The 23,612-nt window shown below is 42.6% G+C and overlaps 1 protein-coding gene and 1 non-coding gene across 21 annotated transcripts in view; one reads left to right on the forward strand and one right to left on the reverse strand.

Moving 5' to 3' along the window:
- The window catches only part of PHF20 (PHD finger protein 20), a 134,894-nt gene that overhangs the window by 8,984 nt on the left and 102,298 nt on the right, over positions 1-23,612 (reverse strand). For 19 of the 20 annotated variants that reach the window (XM_059037977.2, XM_067013666.1, XM_059037978.2 and 16 more), the window contains 6 exons: positions 17,655-17,753; positions 16,829-16,993; positions 15,669-15,847; positions 8,615-8,714; positions 5,493-5,688; positions 225-630 (listed from right to left, as the gene is read on the reverse strand). In XM_059037977.2, coding sequence (XP_058893960.1) covers positions 225-630; positions 5,493-5,688; positions 8,615-8,714; positions 15,669-15,847; positions 16,829-16,993; positions 17,655-17,753 — 1,145 coding nt within the window. The remainder of the gene's footprint in view (positions 1-224; positions 631-5,492; positions 5,689-8,614; positions 8,715-15,668; positions 15,848-16,828; positions 16,994-17,654; positions 17,754-23,612) is intronic. The other variant, XM_067013656.1, reaches the window with a different exon arrangement.
- On the forward strand, positions 8,105-8,211 carry LOC131741939 (U6 spliceosomal RNA). The gene has a single exon (XR_009331291.1). It is a non-coding gene; the product is annotated as a U6 spliceosomal RNA (small nuclear RNA).

The following is a 23,612-nucleotide window of genomic DNA, read 5'->3' on the forward strand; positions in this document are numbered from 1 at the left end:
CGGACATTTCCTAGAGCCAATGATCTTTGGGGTTTAAGTGGGCTCTCTTGACTTTGTACTCATTTTAACAGACCAAAAAACATCTATGGTAAGCAAATTTATATACAATTTTAGAGTAAATACAACTCTATAATAAACATCTTCCACAGAACATTTAGCCCGAGGAGGAGAAGGTACAAGCACTCAAACACCGAATTAAGAACCAGTACAAGCGAGCCCCATACCTTTGGGGAGCTGGGTTTGGGGTCACTGTCCCCTCTGCTCCTGTCTTGTTCTAGAGGCCAGCCCAGGCGCGGAGAGAGGGAATCGTCACCATTCTCGTGGAGGGGGTTGACTGCATCGTCAAGGGCAGAGCGCCGGGTCTCCACCACCAGCTTCTGTTCCACAGCGGGGTAGTAGGTGCGGGGCTTCTGGTAGCAGTGCTCGCTGGTGATATATGACTCCTCCACAGACCGGGGCAAGGGCAGGGGCAGAGGCTTCTCCACCGCCCCGTTCAAAGTTCTATAGCTTGGGGCTTCCTCCCTGCTCTTGGCTTCAGTGACATGGATATGTTTGGAATGAGATCTCCCCTCCGCCAGATGCTGTTTCCAAGGCTGACACCACAGCTGCAGATCAGGATGCTCCCGGCTTCTGTTGGGAGGGCAAACACGGAGAGGGCTTCGGAGTACCTGGGACCACTGCAGGGGCTTTGCAATAGGGGGCAAGACCTGGGCCAACTGGTACAAGCCACTATTTGCCACACAAGAGGGAATGTAAATCAGCAGCCTCTGAGGAGACCGCTTCCAGGCAAGCTTCTGCTGTATCACTCACAGTGAGTGGGACCGGACTTGGGAGTCAGAAGACCTGACTGCATTTCAGCTCAGCCGCTGATTAGCAGTGCAGCTGGGCCGAGTCACTCAGCCAGCCTCATTCCCGTTTCCTCCTCAGCAAATCTGGCAGATGGTTACATCTACCTGTCTGCCAGCAACCACTGAATTTGCTATAGATGAAGTGAATTAATCTGAATGGAAGTACAGTACTTTGTTGGCAGTAAAGTGCTCTTCAAATGTGACTTACTAAAAATAACCTTATTAATAAACAGCCACGATACTCCTGGCATGCAATGGCACTCAATTACACAAATCCAGTGGTGACCCTGGAGGGAGGTGGTAACCAGAAGTCATCTAGGCATAGGCCATTAATAACAAAATCTTCTGTTCGCACCATTCCAAAGAGGAAAATCTGTTATTAAAGAACAAAGGATTCTGCTCCCTTTTTGGGCCACAGACACTTCTGAGAATCTGAAAGCTCTTGCTACATATATACGTGTACATAAAACTCTGTGTATGACTTCAGAGTTTCCCACAATCATTCACCATCTGAGGTTTGACCCAACAGAAGGTCTTTAATTTACTGGATCATAATCAATTGTAAAAAAGGAAAAACAGAACAGAAAATACCAGAATGCACCATTCTAAGTAAGAGTAGGTGTTTTGTGAAATTTTAGTTTCAGTTTTGTACATGTGAGTGATATAAAATGTATTTCTTACTGTGGGATATATATTTAAGTTTAAAAGCCACGACTCGAGATAAACTTCACCTTTTTGACTCTTGTTTACCACCCAGAACTTCCATTATAACCTTGGATCATTAAATGAAATGAAGAAAGAAAGGAAAAGAGAAAAGGATGGAGGAAGAAAAACTGGGCTTCCCGAGTAAGGCCCACCAGCTACCAGCAGTTCCTAGCTGGCAGGGGTGTTTGCAAGCAAGTGGGAGGATGAACGGGTACTACTCACATTTGGTTCACAGATGTGCAGAAATGTGTGGGAGCCTTTCCAACTGTCACAATGACTACTGATTGTCAAATATGTGACCTCAGCATTCAGTTCACTGAATTCAGAGATGCTAAATATCCTATAATGCTCGGTACAGTTCCACACATACAGAGAATTATCTCATGGTATAATTGTAAACATAACCTTCACCAGTCCCAACTGAGAAACACTAAAACCAGATCAGCAGGAACTCAGCAGCAACTCCCACATAAAGATACCCCCCACAACCCCCGACTCTTTCCTGAAGGCTTCCTGCAGAAAGGGAATAGGCCATAAATAGGACAGCATGGAATGATCTTTACAGAACCTAAAATTCTGCTCACAAGGGGCTACAACTATCCTTTCTCGGCTCTCCCACCCTAGCAATCCCCAATACCACTCCGATCCACTGGGGAAGGAGAGGAAACCACCAGCATCGAGGCAGTCTGGGTCCCTGACCACTTCCAACAGGGTATCACAGCCTGTACCAGGAACCTAGGACCCCAGACACGCCTCTGAAATCATAATTGCATCAGAGGAAATGGGAGTCCTTGTTCACTTTCAGGTCTACTGTAGCCTGAAATCTGTTAACTTGGAGCATAGAGGCCACAGTATGGACCTGTTCTTGCACAAAAATCACAAAAGTCTTTGCTTCCTCCCTCCTACAATTTTCACCCTCCCAGCTAAGATCTGAAGCCCCAGCTATTACACAAGGATGACCCTGGCCTTTCTTTGTAAGCCCCGCCAATAATGAAGAAGGTATGCACAGCCATGCATGTTACTTTTGAAATGACAACATTTGAAGTTATTCCCAGTTTTACTGTTTGCCTTTGAAAAGGAATCCACCAGGTCACTTAGGAACAAAATTTCTGAGAACGAAGACCCAGAGCCTGTGATAGCAGAGACTATCTAGGTGTACAGAGACATACTGGGACGACCTCCCTGTCTCCCAGGTTCTTTTCTCCATATATAATGACTAACAAGACCTCCCTATACTCCCTCCTGAACTTCCTGGAGAAGTCAGATTTAATTCCAGTACAAAGTCACTGCTATAAAGATGAAGGATCTAGGGGATTCCCTGGTGGAGTAGTGGTTGAGAATCTGCCTACCAATGCAGGGGACACGGGTTCGATCCCTGGTCCGGGAAGATCCCACGTGCCGCAGAGCAACTAAGCCCGTGTGCCACAACTACTGAGCCTGTGCTCTAGAGCCTGTGAACCACAACTACTGAGCCCACGTGCCGCAACTACTGGAGCCCACGTGCCACAACTTCTGAAGCCCGCGTGCCTAGAGCCCGTGCTCCGCAATGAGAAGCCCACGCACAGCAACAAAGGGTAGCCCCCGCTCGCCACAACTAGAGAAAGCCCGTGCACAGCAGCGAAGACCCAACACAGCCAAAAATAAATAAATTTATATTAAAAAATTAAAGATGAAGGCTCTAAATGGGGATTCAGAACGAACAAGGTTCTGGAATATGGGACAGGGCTGGACCACTGGTATTTCAGTGAGAAGAAAGAGAACACCATCTGACTGAATCCTCAAATGAAAAGAAACATAGCAACATTTACAATCAGAAGCATCATCTGAGGTTTGCCCTCACCTTCCACCTGTCTCAGTCAATTTCTGGCATCTCGTTAAGAAGAAATTCACTTGGCTTATATGGAGGAAAATTTTCTGATTTTATAAAATGTGAGGGAATACCTAGTCTAAGACATCCCAAACAGGGTCATTTGATTCAGTTCACCTCAACAGATACCGTCACAGTAACAGTTAATTCCCCAAGTAACCATCCTTTCCTTCTCTTACACCCACCTCCACCCTCACTCCTGAGTTTGTTCAGGGCACACGGCCACCTGGCTACTAGCCTCTTGCAGTTAGGTGTGTCCATGAAACCACTTGCTCCCCCTCCTGGGGGTCAGAGCAGAGTTGAGGTACAGATGCATCTGCTTGGACCACGCAGATGAGATTAACCCTAATGGAATGCCAGAGCAATAAGACAGAAGGAACCCAAGTCCCCATGTCCATAGCTGGAATCTTGGACAAAGGCCACCTACCTGGCCTGGACCCCTGCCTACCTCTGGACCATGCCTTATGTGAGAAAGAAAATTCCATTTTGTTTAGCCTTTATTTTTTCGGTTTTGTTATAGCAGCTTGGTTTTTACCCAAATCAACATATACCCTTGCTGAATGTGCCCTGCTTAACCTCTCCTTGCCATGTCAATTTTACTTTGTTTACCAATCAAGAATGTTTAGGATGGGAGTTCCCTGGTAGCCTAGTGGTTAGGATTCCAGGCTTTCACTGCTACAGTCTGCGGTCCAGGTTCAACCCCTGGTCGGGGAACTGAGATCCCGTAAGCCGTGAGGTGTGGTCAAAAAAAAAAAAAACCCACGATGTTTAAGATGAATGGATAAACGAAATGTGGTATTACATATAATGGAATATTATTTAGCCTTAAAAAGGAAAGAAATTCTGATACAACTTACAACATAGACAAACCTTAAGGACATTATGCTAAGTGAAATGAGCCGGTCATAAAAAGACAAATAGGGCTTCCCTGGTGGCGCAGTGGTTGAGAATCCGCCTGCCGATGCAGGAGACACGGGTTCGTGCCCTGGTCCGGGAGGATCCCACATGCCGCGGAGCCGCTAGGCCCGTGAGCCATGGCCGCTGGGCCTGTGCGTCCGGAGCCTGTGCTCCACAGCGGGAGAGGCCGTAGCAGTGAGAGGCCCGCATACCGCAAAAAAAAAAAAAAAGACAAATACTGTAGAATCCCATTTATATGAAGTACCCAGAGCAGTCAAATTCACAGAGACAGAAAGTAGAAGGGTGGCTGTCAGCGGCTAGGGGAGGGGAAATGGAGAGAAGTTGCTTAATGGGTACAGAGTTTGTTTTGCTCCACACAAGGAGTTCTGGAGATTGGTTGCGACAGAGTGAATGTACTTAACACTACTGAACTGTACACTTAAAAACGGTTAAGACAGCAAACTTTATATTATGTATATCTTACCACAGTTTAAATAACAAAACCCAAAAACTCAGAACAGGGACTTCCCTGGTCGTCCAGTGGTTAAGAATCTGCCTTCCAAAGCAGGGGACGTGGGTTCAATCCCTGGTCTGGGAACTAAGATCCCACATGCCGCGGGGCAACTGAACCCATGCTCTGCAACTAGAGAAGCCCACAACAAAGACCGAGCGCAGCCAAAATAGAAAAAAACAACTCAGAGCGGTACCAAAAAAAAGATAAAACAAACTATAAATACACCATTTCTTTTTCTTTTTTTTTCTAAGGCATTTTATTTTATTTTATTTTTTGGCTGCACCATGTGGCACATGGGATCTTAGTTCCCCGACCAGGGTTCGAACCTGAACCCCCTACACTGGAAGTGTGGTGTCTTAACCACTGGACCGCCAGGCAAGTCCCCACACGCCATATCTTGATTACAGTAGTGTTTGTATATACATTTGCCAAAACTCAATGAACACTTAAAATGGGTGAACTTAATTATATGTAAATTATACCTCAATAGAGTTAATTTTTTAAAAAAGAATGTTTATCATGTAACTGAGAATTTTAAATAAAAGTCTCCAACTTATCCATCTTATCACTGATTTTGTGGCTTTCCAATTTCTCATATTTATTGGGCCCTCTGCCCACGCCAAATCAGACTCATCCCCAAAGCTGCAGGTGCCACACTTACTGCAAGATGCTCATCTTGAGCTGCAGGCCATGCAGAACCTCGATCACTCTCTGCACATCGCCGAGAAGCTGGTGGGTGGCCACAATCTTCTTGGCATTCTGGTGGGAATAGTTCTCTTCTAAAAATGCCAGGCCATGCATATGTCCCCTGCTCAACCACTCCTTGTCATACCAGTACTTGAAGCCAGGCCTCTGACCTAAAGCAGTGACAATGAGAGTTAGTTAATCCTCGGTCTGAAGGAAACCCAGACCATTTCATCATTGCACAATTATCACACAAACTATTGGAAAGATGGACTGGTGTGTTCATTTTGTTCATTCATTCATCCAGTATACATTTATTTGGCAGCTACTATATGCTGGGCTCTCTACTAGGTGTTGGGGATAAGGTAGTGAGAAAAGTATATAAATTTCCTGATCTCTGCAACTGGCCAGAGGTAGAGTGGGAACTTGGATATCTTGTTAAAGTTAAATCACATCATTCCCTCTCCCACTTAAAACCTTTGATGACTTCCTATCGTGCACAGAAGAAAACCCAAAGCCCCGACTGATTTAATGAGGCCGGCACGCCCAGGCTCCTTCCTGCCCTCCTTGCCCCACCCTTTCTGGGAACACATTCAAGCTCTTTCTGGTCTTAGGGTCTCTGCTCTAGCACCCCTACCCTTGTGTGGAGCACTATTCCCCAAGGCCTTTGCAGGACTGGCTCCTTACCACCTCCTCAGAGAGGCCATTGGTTACCTCCCAAAGTACGAAAGCCTCTTCCGTGCCTCCTAGTCATTCCCGATCTGAGGGCTTTTGCCCCCTCAAAGCATTCATCCCTACCTAACATGTTCTTGTTTAGATGACTTATTTTGACATCTGTTGCTGGTCCAAATCCCACTAAAAGCCAGAAGAATAGGAATTGTTTTGTTCATGGTTATATCCTCAGTGTCTGGCAAAAGCCATCTTGAATGGATTTATCAAATGGAAAGAAGCCCCAAGTGCCCCTCCAACTGTCACCTACCGCCTAACTAAATGAATGGTCAGCCCCCCACTCCCTTCTCTGGACCTCCATTTCCCATCTGTAACAATGACAGTTGAACCAAACAGCTTCAGCGGTCCTGTTCATCACAGGGGTCCTAAGGAAGGACTGGAAACACAACCACACATGACTTGGCACAGTGTTTCCTGCTGTAAAAGCCCAGGGAACAGCTTCCAATCAGACTCTTGTTCACCTCTCAATGGCTATAAAGACCCTAAAATAACCCGGGTAAACCCTATCAAGGTCCTTGCACTCTTTCTGGCTTTTCAAAGACACATGGTGGGGATGCACCTCCACTCTGTTAACAATACCTTTAAGTAACCATTAAAGAATAGATCTGTTAGATTAAACTTCTGGTCCAAGACTGCAGAATCAAACATAGTCAATAAATGTGACAGTCACTGGGCGCTCAATTCAAGAAATCTATTCCCAGTCTTGGCAATTTAGTTATAAAAGTTCAGAAAGTGCATAGGGATTGATAAAGATGGTGTATACGATGTCTAAAAAGAGAAAAGTGGACGGAAAGAGTGAGAGACAATAAAGTAGACAAAAGAGATTTTTAAACAGTGCCCTAAAGGAGCCCTGGGGATTATGTGTGGAATCTCAGAGGCAGCTGCCACAGAGGTAGCCTGAGCAGCAGGATTCAAAGCAGCACTACCAGTTTTACAAGACAAAGGTCAGAGACACCAGTTGTCATCTCCTATCTAGCACTAACTGTCTGAGTGATCTTAGGCCAATCATTTCCCTTCTGGGCCTGTTGCTTGCCTGTTAAATGTCAAGACTACACTAAGTGGTCTCTGAGATCCTGCCCATCAATTATATTCTATGACTTACGGACTAATCTTCTGACCATATTCTTTCCTTGGGATAAAGGAAAAAACAGAGGCAGATTGCTCTCTGTCTATAGACTAATCTAGCACAAGAAGGCACAGTGTCACAATAGAGGTTATCAGGCCCCGGGGGGACCTACTTGCTGGAAAATGAACTGTGGTAGCCCAGTCCCTTCCTATACAACCAGCAAAATCAAGAGACTTGGTCCCACAAGTCAGTTCTAATTCCAATCTGCTTCATGAGATTAGGAGAGTCATTCATTTCATAAGCAAAAATAGGAATAGGAGCTCCTACCAGGCCCACCTCATAGGACAAAAAGGAATAACGGAAGCAGAGGCTCTCCAGCGTTGTCTAGCTGTGAGGGGATCATGGGACTGGTCCCAAGGGGAGCAACCTTACAGGTGACGAATGGTGACGATGTCACATCCCACTGACAGCAAGACAAGAACCACAGATTTATACTCCACCCCTGAGATTTCTGGAAAGGGGAACCCAAGAGCCACAGGCCAGCCCTGCTGTCAAGGAACAATGAAATGAACGGATCCTAAGGAATTAATTCACTGCTCTGGGTGGCAGACAGGCTCTTCGCAAACACACCTTTCCCCTCCCCTCAAGGGCGTGTATCTCCCTTCCAGGTGTCAACGATGCAATGTAAGGCAGATGCCACCAGAGGGAGCAGAGGCCGGTTTCCAACCCTTCAACAGCCCTGAAAAGCCAAGGACAGAGCCCACAACCTCATGAACTCTCAAGAAAAGGAAAAGGTGCTTGCTCTGGCAGCACATATTCTAAAACTAGAACAACAGAGAAAAGATTAGCATGGCCCCTACACAAGGATGACATGCAAATCAGTACAGCATTCTACAGTTTATACAGAGTTTCAGTTGTACAAGATGAAAAAGTTCTAGAGATCTGCTATACAACATTGTGCTAATAGTTTATAAAGAATACTGTGCTGTACACTTAAAAATTTGTTAAGAGGGTAGAGCTCATGTTGTATGATTTTTATCCCCCCCCCACACACACCCACAACAAAATTCTAGCTCAAGGCCAGGCCTTCCACTAGGTGAACCTCTTCATACGTGCTCTCTTACTGCCAAGTTCAGGACAGCTGGCCACCAGGTGAGCTAGCAACAAAGGCGAGGAGGAGGCAGAGTCTAGCCGATGCTGAAGAAATGAGTCTCAAGACCACAGACACTCAGGCTGCTTCACCGCCAGCTGTGCTAAGGAAAAGGCTACATATTGTTAATATCCCTGACTCCAGAAATCTCTACCTGGAGGGTCTTGGCAAACATAACAGGTGTATTTCTCAGGCACATTTTCTTCCAGTAATCCCATGCAGACCCCATGCTGCCAGCACTGGCACTCTTCACACTGTTAGAATTAAAGAAGCAATAAAAATTAAACTCAGAAGGAATCCTCCATCCAAAAATAAGACCCACCTGTAGGGGGAAAGGGGCAGTGGAGGCGGAAGGAGGAGGGAGGGAGAGGAGGAGGAGGGAGTGCGAGTTGAGCTGCAACCACTCTTCCAGAGCAGCCACTAGCCACCTGTGCTTTTAACATTTAAGTTAACAAACTAAGTTTAAAATTCAGTTCCTTAGTCCCACTAGCCACATGTTAAGTGCTCACTCAACAGCCGTCTGAGGCTAGTGGCTACCATACTGGACAGCACAGATGAAGAACATTTAAATTAAGCAGCACTGATCTCAGAAAAATGACTATTTTCCCTCCCATTTCTAGAGGCTTTCACTTTTCTGATCACTTTATAAAGAGAGAGGAAAAACTGTTTAAGTTCTCAGAGGGAGGTTAACTTAGAAAGACAAAAACCTGAGTTTGAATTCTGGCTCAGACATTCATTAGCTGTGTGACCTTGCACAGGTCACTTCTCCACCCTGGGCTTCAGTTTCCCCATCTGCAAAACAGGATACTGTTCCTACCAACCGTGTGGGGTTGTTTGTGAGGAATCAATGGGTCACATGTCAAAGTTCATATAGTAGAGCCCAGCACTCAACTTTTATGTATTAAGAGCCTACTACTGCTAGGAATGGGTAGGCTAACTCACTCTGATGCCTCCTGGACTCAACATATGCTAGCACTTTGCATTTGTTCTTTCTAAACCTTACCAACGGTCACACAGCTGAGAAGATGCAACAGTGGATCAGAACACAAGCCTGGCTGACTGCAAGGCTAGTTCTTTTAACCCTTAGGTTCCACTGCCTTCCCTGGGGAAGGGGGAAAGAGAGAAGGGGCAAGAGGCAGAGAGGGAAAGAAAGGAGCAGAGAATGAGAGCAGCACTGGGAGGGAAAGAAAAGGCTGTGAGACAACAAAGGCAGTTAGTAGCAGAAAACAGACTAATAATTAAGAATGAAAGTGTCTCTCACCAAAGACTTCGTGTCTTAAGAACTAGGATACACCAAAATTGAATCAAAAACACCTAAGTTGAAAATTTCAAAATAACGTTTTTCATGTGGGTCTGGCTAATATACATTATCCATTTTTAAAAAGTTTAAATTGGAACTTCCCTGGAGGTCCAGTGGTTAAGACTCTGCACTTCCACTGCAGGGGGCGTGGGTTCAATCCCTGGTTGGGGAACTAAGATCCCGCATGCCGTGTGGTGCAGTGAAAAAATTTTTTAAATAAAAGTTTAAATTTTTTTGGTGGGGGGGGCAGCTGTGCCACGCGGCTTGAGGGATCTTAGTTCTCGGACCAGGGACTGAACCCAGGGCCCCGCCCTCCAGCAGTGAGAGCACCGAGTCCTAAGTACTGGATCGCTAGGGAATTCCCCAAAAGTTTAAATTTAGAAGTGAACAAGAACAATAACAGAAAAGATAAAATATCTAAGAATAAATCTGAGACTAAGAATAAAAACATGCAAGGTCTGTGTAAAGAAAATTTTTAAATATTTGAAGGACATGGAGACTGAAGTCAATGAATGGTAAGTACTTTATTCCTGGATAACAAGAGTCATTTTCATAAGGATGGCAGATCTCCTTGGATTAATATATGAAAATAATGTAATGCCAACAAAATAATAAATTAATAGCTCTGGAACTATATAGAAGCTGATTCTAATAGCCAGGAAATTAAAAAGAACAAAAGGGGGTACTAGCCCTACCAGATATTTTAAAAATATTATAAAGGTATAATAATTAAAATAGAATTGTACAAGTAAATATATAGACAGAGAGATCAATGAAAGAGAGAATCCAGAATGAGATCCAAACTACATATGGAAATAGAGTAAATAAAGGTGGCGTTTCAATAAGAAGGCATGGTGTTGGGACAACTGGTTAGTGAGAGCCTTCACCTTATACCAGGATAAATTCCAGGCGGATCAAATATTTATAAGGTTTTTAATAAATAATTGAAACCTCAAAAGTACCAGAAGAGGGCTTCTCTGGTGGTGCAGTGGTTTAGAGTCCGCCTGCTGATGCAGGGGACATGGGTTCGTGCCCCGGTCCGGGAAGATCCCACATGCTGCGGAGCAGCTAGGCCTGTGAGCCATGGCCGCTGAGTCTGCACGTCCAGAGCCTGTGCTCTGCAATGGGAGAGGCCACACAGTGAGAGGCCCGCGTACCACAAAAAAAAAAAAAAAAAAAAAGTACCAGAAGAAACCATGAAAAATTATTTTATTGACTTTTCTATAAACTTTTATGAACTTCCAATGAGGAAGCAACTGCTATTCAAATCTCAGAAGCCATTAAAGAAATGTTTGATATATATGACCTCACAAAAACAAAAAAAACTATAAGACAAGCCAAAAGACAGATAACAAAGTGGGTACAAATATTTGTAACTGTTCTCACAGCTGATACAAGAACATTATCTACAAAAAGCTTACACAGGGACTTCCCTGGTGGTCCAGTGGTTATGACTCCATGCTCCCAATGCAAGGGGACCAGGTTCGATCCCTGGTCCAGGAACTAGATCCCACATGCCACAACTAAAAGATCCAGAGTGCCACAACTAAAGATCCCGCACACCGCAACTAAAGATTCCACACACCGCAATTAAAGATCCCACACGAGGCAACGAAAATCCTGCACGCAGCAACAAAGATCCCGTGTGCTGCAACTAAGATCCAGTGCAGCCAAATAAATAAATAAATTTTAAAAAGCTTATGCAAATGGGTAAGAAAACAACCAACCATCCAACAGAAAACTGAATAAAGGACATGAACAGGCAGGTCAAAGGAAAAAAACACATCTTAAATAAAAAGATGTTCAAAGCAACCATTATAAGAATAAAGTAATGTAAGGGAAATTGAATATAAATTAATGTGAAATGAAACCAGCCTAATAATATGCATACACATTAGTATTTCTAGATTCTGGGATGACATGTAAATATCAATTAACTCTTCATACCTTTATGTATTGCCTGAAGTTTTTATAATAAACATTTACTACTTTCATCACACAAGTGTTATTCTCATGAATAACTGTTTATAGAGTATAATTTTCATTTATATATGCATGTGTATGTATGTCTTCTAAAATAACAACAGTGATTTATCCCTGGGTAAAAATCATCTGGGTAATCCTTGTTTTCTTCTTTGTAGTTCTTGGAAATGCAGAAAATCACAATCATAAATATTTTTAAGTATATTAAAATAAATTACAAACTGGCTATACTAGTAGATTGTTTTTTCACTTATCTGAAGAGCAAAGATAAAGAAGTCTGATAGTACTCTGTACTGACAAGGGTGCTGGTAAGACCGTTCTTTAGTACATCAGGGAAAGTTTATAGAATATTGCTATGACACCAGTATTTGTCAAAATAATAAATGCACGCCTACTTTGGTCCTGGAATTTTACTTTCAAAACTTGGTCTCACAGATATACTTACACAAAATTATTTATTACATCACTGCTAAGATTAGAAACAATCCAAATGTCCATCAACAAGGGAAGAGTTAAATAAATGATGATCCATCCATTATGCAACCATTAAAAAGAATGGGGAAGCTTTTTTAGATCTGAAAATGGAATGGTCTTCAACATATATTATTAAATGAAAAAAAGATACTGAAAACACTATGTATTAAAATAACATTGTGTTAAAAAAAAAGATGGTTGCACAGCAATGTAAATGTACTCAATGCCAGTTCACTTAATGCCACATATATTTTTAAATGGTTAAGATGGTAAATTTTATGTTATGTATATTTTATCACAAAAAGAAAGAAAAAAAATGGAGAGAATATATTTGATGTCGCTTGTTTAGCCACTGAATGTTTCTGGAGTGATACGCAAGAAGATGACAAGGGCTGCCTCCAGGGAAAGCAAATAAAGTTTTTAAAATGGGCTTCTTATTAAAGCCGCTACACAATTTTCACTGGGGTCTAGCACCTAATGTTACATTTTTGTTGCTCTAGGGCAAAGGTCAGCAAACTACAGCCCACAGGCCAAATTCAGCTTGAGTCCTATTTTGGTAAATAAAGTATAATATGAACATAACCATGGTCATTCATTTTTTTGCATTACCTCTGACTGCTTGGGGCAGAGTTGAGTAGTTGTGACAGAGATCACATGGCCCAAAGCCTAAAATATTTATTTTCTGGTCCTTTAAGAAAAAGTTTGCCAAAACCTGCCTTAGAGCAATTAAAATAATTTAAATATTAAATGGGTTTCCTGATGCTCATTTTTTTGTGTGTGGTACCCAGATTTCTCAAACATTCATGATTACTAAGTAGGATTTTATCCTTCCAATGATTTAAATTAGCACTGGTAAATAAAATCAAATAATAATATACATGAGCAACACTGCTACCAAATAACGAAAATGATCAAAGAAAACTATTTCTCTGATCTTCTAGGGAACAAATTCTAAATGTTTTCTAGGGTGGTGCAAATTATCAATGTAAGTTTAAAATTTATTTTAAGAAAAAAATGATTTGAACTTTCCTAAATGATGAATATATTTAAAACTAGACGAATACATTTTAAAACTTTAAACTGTATTGTTCCAGTTAGCTCCCTCTAACTTTATGCGTTTTGCTAAAGTTACTGAGTGGAAAAAGGTACCCTGCTCACAATGACAGGTATAGTCAGAAACTGTCCCTCTGTAACACAAAGCCAGCTGGACAACAAGTGGACAGCAAAGAAGAGTCTTCTACAACAAAACCCAAGATGTTCTGAAGTGAGCTCGTCACCACCACAATGCCAGACAGGAAGCCACAGTGCTGAGCTGAGCTGCGGGGAAGGTCATGTGGAGCCTGGGAAGCAGGCGATGGAATTCAGTTCCTGACTCTGCAATGTAACAACTGGTGTGGTCTCAATTTTTTCAAACTTAGTTTCCTCACAGCACAAAATGGCACTTCAAGCTCTACCCCCCCCAAACGCCCCATGATCCTTGCCACTTACAGAATAGTCAATGGAGAAAGTACCATGGTGGGTCAGAACTGCATCTCTTATACTGATTAGCTGCAAGAGCCTTGCCAGGAGAGGCCTTCATTACTCACCCACTAATGATTTCTAAGGACAAATGAGGACCAGATCAGGCTTCCAAGGCCCAGAACTGAGCACACGCCCAGAGAGACAGGATGAAAACTAACGATCTTCAACATACTTTTATTTTATTTATTTATTTATTTATTTTGGCCGCATTGGGTCTTTGTTGCTGTGCGTTGGCTTTCACTAGTTGCAGCGAGCGGGGCTACTCTTCGTTGCAGTGCACAGCCTTCTCATTGTGGTGGCTTCTCTTGTTGCGGAGCACGGGCTCTAGGCACGCAGACTTCAGCAGTCGTGGCACATGGGCTCAGCAGCTTTGGCTCGCGGGCTCTAGAGCGCAGGCTCAGTAGTTGTGGCTCACGGGTTTAGTTGCTCCATGGCATGTGGGATCTTCCCGGAGCAGGGCTCGAACCTGTGTCCCCTGCACTGGCAGGCAGATTCTTAACCACTGCACCACCAGGGAAGCCCTTCAACATACTTTTAAAGCCAAACTTAAAAAAAAAATTCTACTGGAGGGGAAAAAACAAACAAATGGTTTTTCATGTTACATAAGTTTTTGAATTATATTCCACTGAGCTTCAGAGATTCTACAAATGGGTGTGTTTTATAAAATGGGACTATTTTAGAAAACAAAACAAAACAAAAAATGCACACTCCAAGCTTAAATGTTAAGACAACAGAGCCCACCAGCACACATAATTCTGTACTGCTAGGCTAACTTAGTATTACGCAGTCCTCAGAACAAAGCTTTTCTTCCCATCTCTGATTAACCAAAGTGACTACACAGCATGCTGTTTAGGAAAAGTCCCCATACAATGGCCATGTTCAAAGGCTTGTCTCAAAAAAAAAGGAAAACAACTGAGCCACTGAAATGCTCCAAGTTGGCAACTACCACTCACAACCCCACGTGAATATTAGACCCCATGGGAAGAGGCCAGCCAGCCATTCACATTTTTGAACTTAAAAGTGAAAATTATTCATTTTGAACTTCCAAAACTTCTGCTTTTATCTGTTACACATTTGGGGGTTCTGTGAAAAGAGTCCATTAGGGAAAGGGGCCCTGATGCTGAAAAACTGATTTGAAAACCACTGACCTAATGCATACTAAAGGTCATAAATATCAGGAGCTATTCGAGACCATTCATCTACCTTGAATTCCCAGAAGTTGCCATGAAGGCTATTAAAAAAAAAAAGAAAGAAACTCCCAGAAGAATTCTAACCAACATAAACATGACTTACTTAAAAAACTCAGGTTCCCTGGAGTCAGCCAGGCAGCAGCCACCTCCACCATAACTGTGATTAAGAGCAAGAGAAGGGCCAGAGGCAAGCAGGTGCTGGCCAGTGATAGTCTCCCCAAGCAGGCAGGGAGGCCCCCCAACAGGCACATCCCAGAAATGGAGATGACAAATACAAATGCCAAGAAGATGAAGAATAAGAAACAGACAAGTTATAAAACTGGCCTCCATCTCTGTAGTCCATAAAGAAAATTTACCTGAGAGAGAAGATATGGATCCACAGGAAGATCAAACTGCCCCTCCAGAGATTTGGGTCCCTACTGTTCAACTCCTCACTGTGTGACCACAGGCAAGGCCCTTCCCATTTGTGGGTCCAGCTGGCCCAAGCAGAGCATAAGAGGTTTAGACTCAGTGATCCCTCAAGTCCTCTCTTATTCTAGTCATAGGCTATTTATACCAGCCTGAGATGCAGAGGAAGCAGAGCCAGTAAGCGAAGCTCAATCTGCTGCTGACGGTACTGCCTATCTGGGGCTTCTGACATGACATTATTTTTGTTGGCCTCAGACTGTATTCCCTCAAAATTCCCTCCAAGGACCAGTTTATGTTCCTCTATACCTGTGTCTCCTGGAAGCTCCACCTACCTGAATCATGAAGTCATTTTCCTCCTGAACCTCACAGATGCAGCGGACCACTTCAAAATCGTACCGGTCCTCCCCATCAAGTTCCTCATCTGGGTTAGTGGTCACATCAACGTCTTGGCCATACTCCTCATCGCTCCAAAGAAAGCTCTCGGAGGAGGAGTCACTCACATTATCTTCTTCTGAGAGGAAAGGGAAAACAAAAGTCCCTTTTTAAAATTATAGTTATAAAATTTTTAAAAACCCCTAGATTGTCAAGAGTAGAAATGAACTTACAGACCTTCTCTTCTGTGAACTTTCACAGAACGGGGAAACGCAAACTCCAATCTGTTCCTCAGGCCTGTCATCTACTAACAGCCCGAATGATATGTGCTGCCTGGCAGCGAACTGAACTCCATTTCCTCATTTTCCTGACAGTGAAGCCCAAGGTAAATGGCTGCTCAAGGTCACAGTCACAGAGTTCACTGGCAGAGAAACTGCAACTCCACATGAGCCACACAGATCATCATCCCAAACGACTCAAATGTGTTCCTTGACCTCACCCGACCCAGCCATGACCTGGCTTACAGCCCAGTCTGTATCCACAGCCACTTTTAAAACTCTGTAAACTGTGGGGCATGAGGAAGGGGCAGATTCCAGGGATAATCAGAACCAGAATCACTAGATCTTGGTACCTGACTAGTGGTTATTACAACTAACTTTTACTGATCACTTATTCTATACCAGACACTGTTCTAAATACTTTCCATATACTTATTAACTACTTTTAAACTCACAATCACCCTATAAGTTGCTAAAGAAGGGAAAACTTCAAGGTTGACTCAGATTTCCCCAAGCAACCAGGTTAGATGCAGAGGCCACCAACAAGAAATGGAGGAACCTCCGGGAGGGGCAGGTGTGCAAGGAGTTGGGGGATAATGGATTTGGTTATAGACACACTGGCTTAGAGGTACCTAAGAGACATTCTACTAAGACCAAAGTTGGAGAGAAGGGAAGTTCTGGGAAGGTATAGCTAATGGCCTATTTATTTGATGTACTTCTTGTTTAAAAGACCTAACAGACTACTTGCAGAAGGCCTGAGAGTAGATTACAACATCAACATAAATCCAGCCTTCTCAGACTGCCGTGCTGTACAAATGATCAAGCCAGCAGAGCCTCCTTACCGGACATTTTCACTTTCCCTTTGTGGTTTCCAGATTCTGAGCCATGGAGCTGCGGGCTCATATGGACCCCGGGCTTGTGTGAGGACCCACACCTGGTGACAGCAAATGCCTTGGGTGGAGAAGGCTCCTGTGAGGCATCACTGATCTCCTCACTGCAGGGGCATTCTGAAGAACAAGATCAGGAAGAAATTAGCACCCTCAGACATCACTAGGGCATTCCAGAATCAACCCCATCCAACCAACAGCTCCACTGTTCAAAGAGCTCAAATGCTCAGAAGCAATTCAGCTAGAACAGATTTAGGAATTAATACTTCTAGCTACCTCCAAGAACCTCAAAACAAAAAGCTTCTTCCCCACCATCACCCTTCTCCCCTTTTTCTAATAAGACTGCTTTTCTAAGCCAGAACCACTTTGAGAATAAAATGTGGCATCCCTTTAGCTCCCAAGACTGGAACACTCATTTTCTTAAAAATCAGCATTTTTGCTGGGGCTAGACACACATTTTTTAAGAAATGAATCCTTTCTTGAAAGGGTTCAGAGATGTGTATTTAAGAGTTGTGTGTGCAGACAAATACAGTCATTCACCTGCATATCCTCTCCTACAATGGCACTTCCATTGTGACAGAGCACGCTGGCCAACACAGCAAGAGGGAGGGCTTTTCTAAATGCCACTGTGGCCTTGTAGCACCTGGCGTGAGCCGAGCCCACAGGCTCCATTAAAGGCCTGCTGGCCCTTCCTCTCCTCAGAGGCCAAGACTGGGGAGAAGCAACCCCTCCCTACCTACAGTAAGGAAATCCAAGTGAAACGCCCCAGGGGAAAATTTACCAGGTTTGGTTTTCTTTTTCTTTTTCTTTTTCTTCTTTGGCTTCACCCTCACAAACTCTTTGAATTTCTTCTCTTTATTCTTCTCCTTGTCTTTTGCAGCTAGAATTAAATACAAGTGTAAGTACTGGCATTCTAACATTTTGTTTTCAATGCCGGGATGTTTATGCTTAAGTAAGCAAGCATGCACAATGTGAAGAACCAAAATGGTCAGTAGAACAGAGTTCCAGGTCTGGTTCTGCCTGGGAGGTCACCTTCCATCCTCCTCAGAGCTCTGCAGCCCCTTCTCTATCATCAAGCCTTTAGACCAGAGGCTGGCAAACTCTGGCCCACTGCCTGTTATTATAAATAAGTTTTATTGAAAATACACTATGCTCATTTGTTACATGTTGACCATGGCTGCTGCCACACTTCAATGGCAGATCTGAGGAGTAAAGACAGAGACCTTATGGCCTTCAAAGCTGAAATATTTATTGTCTGGCCCTTTACAGAAAAAATCTGCCAACCCCACTTAGATCACTACTCCTGAACACTGGCTACATATTGCAATCACCAAGGGAGATTTTTAGAAAGTGGATGCCCGGGTCCCACCCACAAAGATTCTGATTTAACTGGCTTGAGGTGAAACCTGAACATCAGGATTTTGTTTGCTTGATTCTTCTTCTTCTTCTTAATAATTGAAGTACAATTCATATAATATAAAATTATCCACTTAAAAAGGAATAATTCACATCTTCCAAAAACCACAACTTCATTCTCTGCTACTTTTCACAGCAAAACTTCTTAAGTTATCAATATTCCCTGCCAAACTTCTCAATTCAGTTTTCCTAATTCCCCTCTGAAAAGCTTCCCACCTACCACTCAACTGAGACTGTAGTTTTCAAGTTAATAATAGCCTAACCATTGCAAAAATCCAGTTGTTTCTTCTATCTTATCAAACATACATAGCATTTCAAATAATTGATCATGCCTTACTTTTTAGGTGTTAAGATATGTTTAAGCATACACATATCCTGTGACCTAGCCATTCCACTCCTAGATATTTACTCAAGAGAAAGGATAACTTATGTCCACACAGAGACTTGTATATGAATGCCCACAGCAGCTTTAGTTGTAACCTCCCAAAATGAAAATCACCCAAATGTCCATCACCAGGTGAATGGACAAATAATCTGTGGTGTATCCATACAATGGAATACCTCCAACAATAAAAGTATAAACTATGAATAATATGCAGCAATGTAAGTGAACCTCAAAATAAGTATGCTGAGTAAAAGGAGCCATATAAAATCTAATGCATACTGCATGATCCCATTTATATAAAATTCTAGAAAATGAAAACTAATCTATATAATAGAAAGCAGAATAGAGACTACCTGGGGATGAGAGGGGGGAGGAGTAAAAAGGAGGAATTTTAAAGGGGCATAAGGAAAGTTTAGGAGGTAATGGATATGTTTACCATTTTATTGTGGTAATGGCTGGGTATATATACATGCCAAATCTCATCAAATTATACAATTTAAATATGTGCAGTCCACTGAACAACAATTAAGCTTCAATAAACCTGTAGGTAGGTAGGAAGGAAGAGAGGGAGGGAAAAAGAAAAGAGCAATCCAGCGGCATGTAGTACATTCACAATACTGTGCAACCAGCTCTACCCCAGTTCCAAAACATTCCCATCACTCTGAAGTAAAACCACTTACCATTAAGCAGATTCTCCCCAACCCCTCAAGCCTTGGCAACCACCAATCTGCATCTGTCTCTATGAATTTATCCATTCCGGACATTTCATATACATACAATAAGTGACCTTTTGTGCCTGGCTTCTTTCACTTAGCGTAACGTTTTCAAGGGCATCAGGGTTTTTAAAAAACACTCTCCAAGTGATTCTGATGTAGAATCAAGATGGATCACAAAGCAAGTGTGGGGTAGGATAAGCAGTCAGGTTCAACTGATTTTAACTGAGCACCTGTGTGCAAATATCACAAACATCTCATTTGACCCTAACAACCACCGGTGTATATCATTCCAGTTTCACAGATGAGGAAATTGGAACTTGGTGAGGTGATGACACCTGCTTGAGATCATACAGACATTTAAAAACAGGTTCATCTGGCTCTCCAGCACCAAGTCAGCACGACCTCCGAGGCCCCTCTCCCAAACAGGTATCGAGGAATTGTACGAGAGGACGATGGACTGCATCCTCCAGCTGGCAAGCCTGGCTCTACAGGTAGAAGTTAATCTACTGGCTAAAGAACACAGGACTTGGGCTTCCCTGGTGGCGCAGTGGTTAAGAATCTGCCTGCTAATGCAGGGGACACGGGTTCAAGCCCTGGTCTGGGAAGATCCCACATGCCGCGGAGTAACTAGACCTGTGAGCCACAACTACTGAGCCTGCGCGTCTGGAGCCTGTGCTCCGCAACAAGAGAGGCCGCAATAGTGAGAGGCCCGCGCACCGCGATGAAGAGTGGCCCTGGCTCGCCATAACTAGAGAAAGCCCTCGCACAGAAATGAAGACCCAACACAGCCAAAAATAAATAAATAAAATTTAAAAAAATAAAGAAAGAAAGAACACAGGACTTAAGGGTCTCTAAGCTCCCTTCGTGTTAAAATACTCTGCAAATGGGAAACAAAGTTCAACAAACAAGAACTCTAGAAAAGAGCTTAGTCTACTTTACAGAAGTACTCTTTCTACGATTAAGAAACCAGAGCCCAAAGAAATAAGGTGACTAAGCCAAAGTCATGCAGTTGATAAACAAAACATGGTTAAATGCCTCCTAAATTTCATTCACAAAAGCTATCAACAATATTTACTTTTCCTCTGATCCTGGAAACAGTCTTCCTCAGGAATAGAAGCAGAACAACTCATTTCTGCACATTCGCTTGGCTACAACCACATTATCAGTCATGTTTTTTTGTTGTTTGTTTTTTTAGTTTATTTATTTTATTTTTGGCTGTGTTGGGTCTTCGCTGCTGCTCGCAGGCTTTCTCTAGTTGCAGCAAGTGTGGGCCACCCCTCGTTGCTGTGCGCAGGCCTCTCATCACTGCGGCCTCTCCTGTTGCGGAGCACGGGCTCCAGGCTTGCGGGCTTCAGTAGTTGTAGCATGCGGGCTCAGCAGCTATAGCATGCGGGCTCAGCAGTTGTGGCTCACGGGCTCCAGAGCACAGGCTCAGCAGCTGTGGCGCATGGGGCCAGCTGCTCCGCGGCATGTGGGATCCTCTCGGACCAGGGCTCGAACCCATGTTCCCCGCATTAGCATGTGGATTCTTAACCACTGTGCTGCCAGGGAAGCCCTCAGTCATGGTTTAAATTCATTTATTTAACAAATATTTGAGCATCCACCATGTTCCAAACAGCATTCTAGGGAGGAGGGATAAGGCAATGAACAAAAAAAAGACAAAAACCCTTAACCTCACAGAACTACATTCTAGTGGGTGGGGGCAGAAAGCAAGTAAGTCATATAGTATTCTAGGAGGTGATTAGTGCTATGGAAAAAATAAAGCAGGGAAGGGGGACAGAAGGGATGAGGGAAGGGGAGATTTGCAATTTTAACAGTCTATGGTCAGAGAATGCCTCGCTGAGAAAAGGACATCTGAGCAAAGACCTGAAAGGAGTGAGAGAACAAAACATGCAGAAATCTGGGAGAAGAGTCTTCCAGGCCGGGGACAGCAAAATGCAAAGATTCTAAGACAGGAAGGCCTTCAGTGTTCAAGAAATAGGCACAGGGAACACTTCCTAACTCATTCTACACGGCCAGCATTACTCTAATACCAAAATCAGATAAAGATATTACAGAAAGGAAAACTACAGACCATTATCTCTCATGAACACAAATGCAAAAATATTAGCAAGTTGAATCCAACAATGTACAAAAAGAATTATATATCACAACCAACTGGGATTCATTCCAGGTATACAAGGAAGGTGGGTTCAACATTTGATAATCAATTAATGTAATCCATCATATCAACAGGCTAAAAAAGAAAAATAATACATCAACTGATATAGGGTATATGTCCAGTAGTGGGACTATTGGGTCATATGGTAGTTCTATTTTTAGTTTTGTAAGGAACCTCCATACTGTTCTCCATAGTGGCTGTAATTTACATTCTCACCAACAGTGCAAAAGGGTTCCCTTTTCTCCACACCTTCTCCAGCATTTATTGTTTGTAGACTTTTTGATGATGGCCATTCTGAATGGTGTGAGGTGATACCTCACTGTAGTTTTGATTTGCATTTCTCTAATAATGTTAAGCATCTTTCCATGTGCCTCTTGGCCATCTGTATGCCTTCTTTGGTGAAATGTCTATTTAGGTCTTAGGTCCATTTTTTAATTGGGTTGTTTGTTTTTGGATATTGAGCTCCATGAGCTGTTTGTATATTTTGGAGATTAATCCTTTGTCCGTTGCTCCGTTTGCAAATATTTTCTTCCATTCTGAGGGCTGTCTTTTCATCTTGTTTATGGTTTCCTTTGCTGTGCAAAAGCTTTTAAGTTTCATTAGGTCCCATTTGTTTATTTTTGGTTTTTTTTCATTACTCTAGGAGGTGGGTCAAAAAAGATAGATCTTGCTGTGGTTCATGTCAAAGAGTGTTTTTCCCATGTTTTCCTCTAAGAGTTTTATAGTGTCCAGCCTTACATTTAGGTCTTTAATCCATTTTGAGTTTATTTTTGTGTATGGTATTAGGGAGCCTTCTAATTTCATTCTTTTACATGTCGCTATCCAGTTTTCCCAGCACCACTTATTGAAGAGGCTGTCTTTTCTCCATTGTATGTTCTTGCCTCCTTTGTCATAAATTAGGTGACCATATGTGCACGGGTTTATCTCTGGGCTTTCTATCCTGTACCATTGATCTATATTTCTGTTTTTGTGCCAGTGCCATACTGTCTTTGTAGTATAGTTTGAAGTTGGGGAGCCTCAGTCCTCCAGCTCCGTCTTTCTTTCTCAAGATTGCTTTGGTTATTCCGGGTCTTTTGTGTTTCCATACAAATTGTAAACTTTTTTGTTCTAATTCTGTGAAGAATGCCATTCATTGGTAGTTCGACACGGATTGCATTGAATCAGTAGATTGCTTTGGGAAGTATAGTCATTTTCACAATATTGATTCTTCCAATCCAAGAACATAGTATATTTCTCCGTCTGTTTATATGATCTTTGATTTCTTTCATCAATGTTTTATAGTTGTCCAAGTACAAGTCTTTTGCCTCCTTAGGTAGGTTTATTCCTAGGTATTTTTATTCTTTTTGTTGCAATGGTAAATGGGACTGTTTCCTTAATTTTTCTTTCTGATTTTTCGTTGTTAGTGTATAGGAATGCAAGAGATTTCTGTGCATTAATTTTGTATCCTGAAACCTTACTAAATTCATTGATTAGTTCTAGTAGTTTTCTGGTGGCATCTTTAGGATTTTCTATGTATAGTATCAATTGATGCAGAACAAGCATTTGACAAAATCGAACACTCACTCATGATAAAAATTATCAGAAAACTAGGAACAGAGGAAAACATCCTCAATTTCATAAAGGACATCTATAGAAAACCCACAACTAACTTCATATTTAATGGTGAGAACTGGATGCTTTCTCTTAAGATCAGGAACAAGGCAAGGATGTATCCTATCAATACTTCTTTTCAACATGGTACTGGACATCCTATCTAGTACAATAAGACAAGAAAAGGAAATAAAATATAAATTGGAACAGAAGAAATGAATCTTTATGCTTCACAAGGAAATTGGCCTTTACTATGAATAACTTCACTGGAAGGATTTGAGCAAATGATTGATGGGATCTGATGTACCTTCACCCACACACATATAGCAACAATTGCCCAATCCAGTTTTTGATTTATAAACTCAGGTTTTAATGACCTTCAAACTAAAGTAACTGTCTCCATTAGCTTACTGAAATGCCAACAGCATTAACCCAATCACTAGCAGAACTGGCTGAAGAGATATCACCTAG

The sequence above is a fragment of the Kogia breviceps genome, chromosome 14, assembly GCF_026419965.1.
Source record: "Kogia breviceps isolate mKogBre1 chromosome 14, mKogBre1 haplotype 1, whole genome shotgun sequence".
Classification (NCBI taxonomy): domain Eukaryota; kingdom Metazoa; phylum Chordata; class Mammalia; order Artiodactyla; family Physeteridae; genus Kogia; species Kogia breviceps.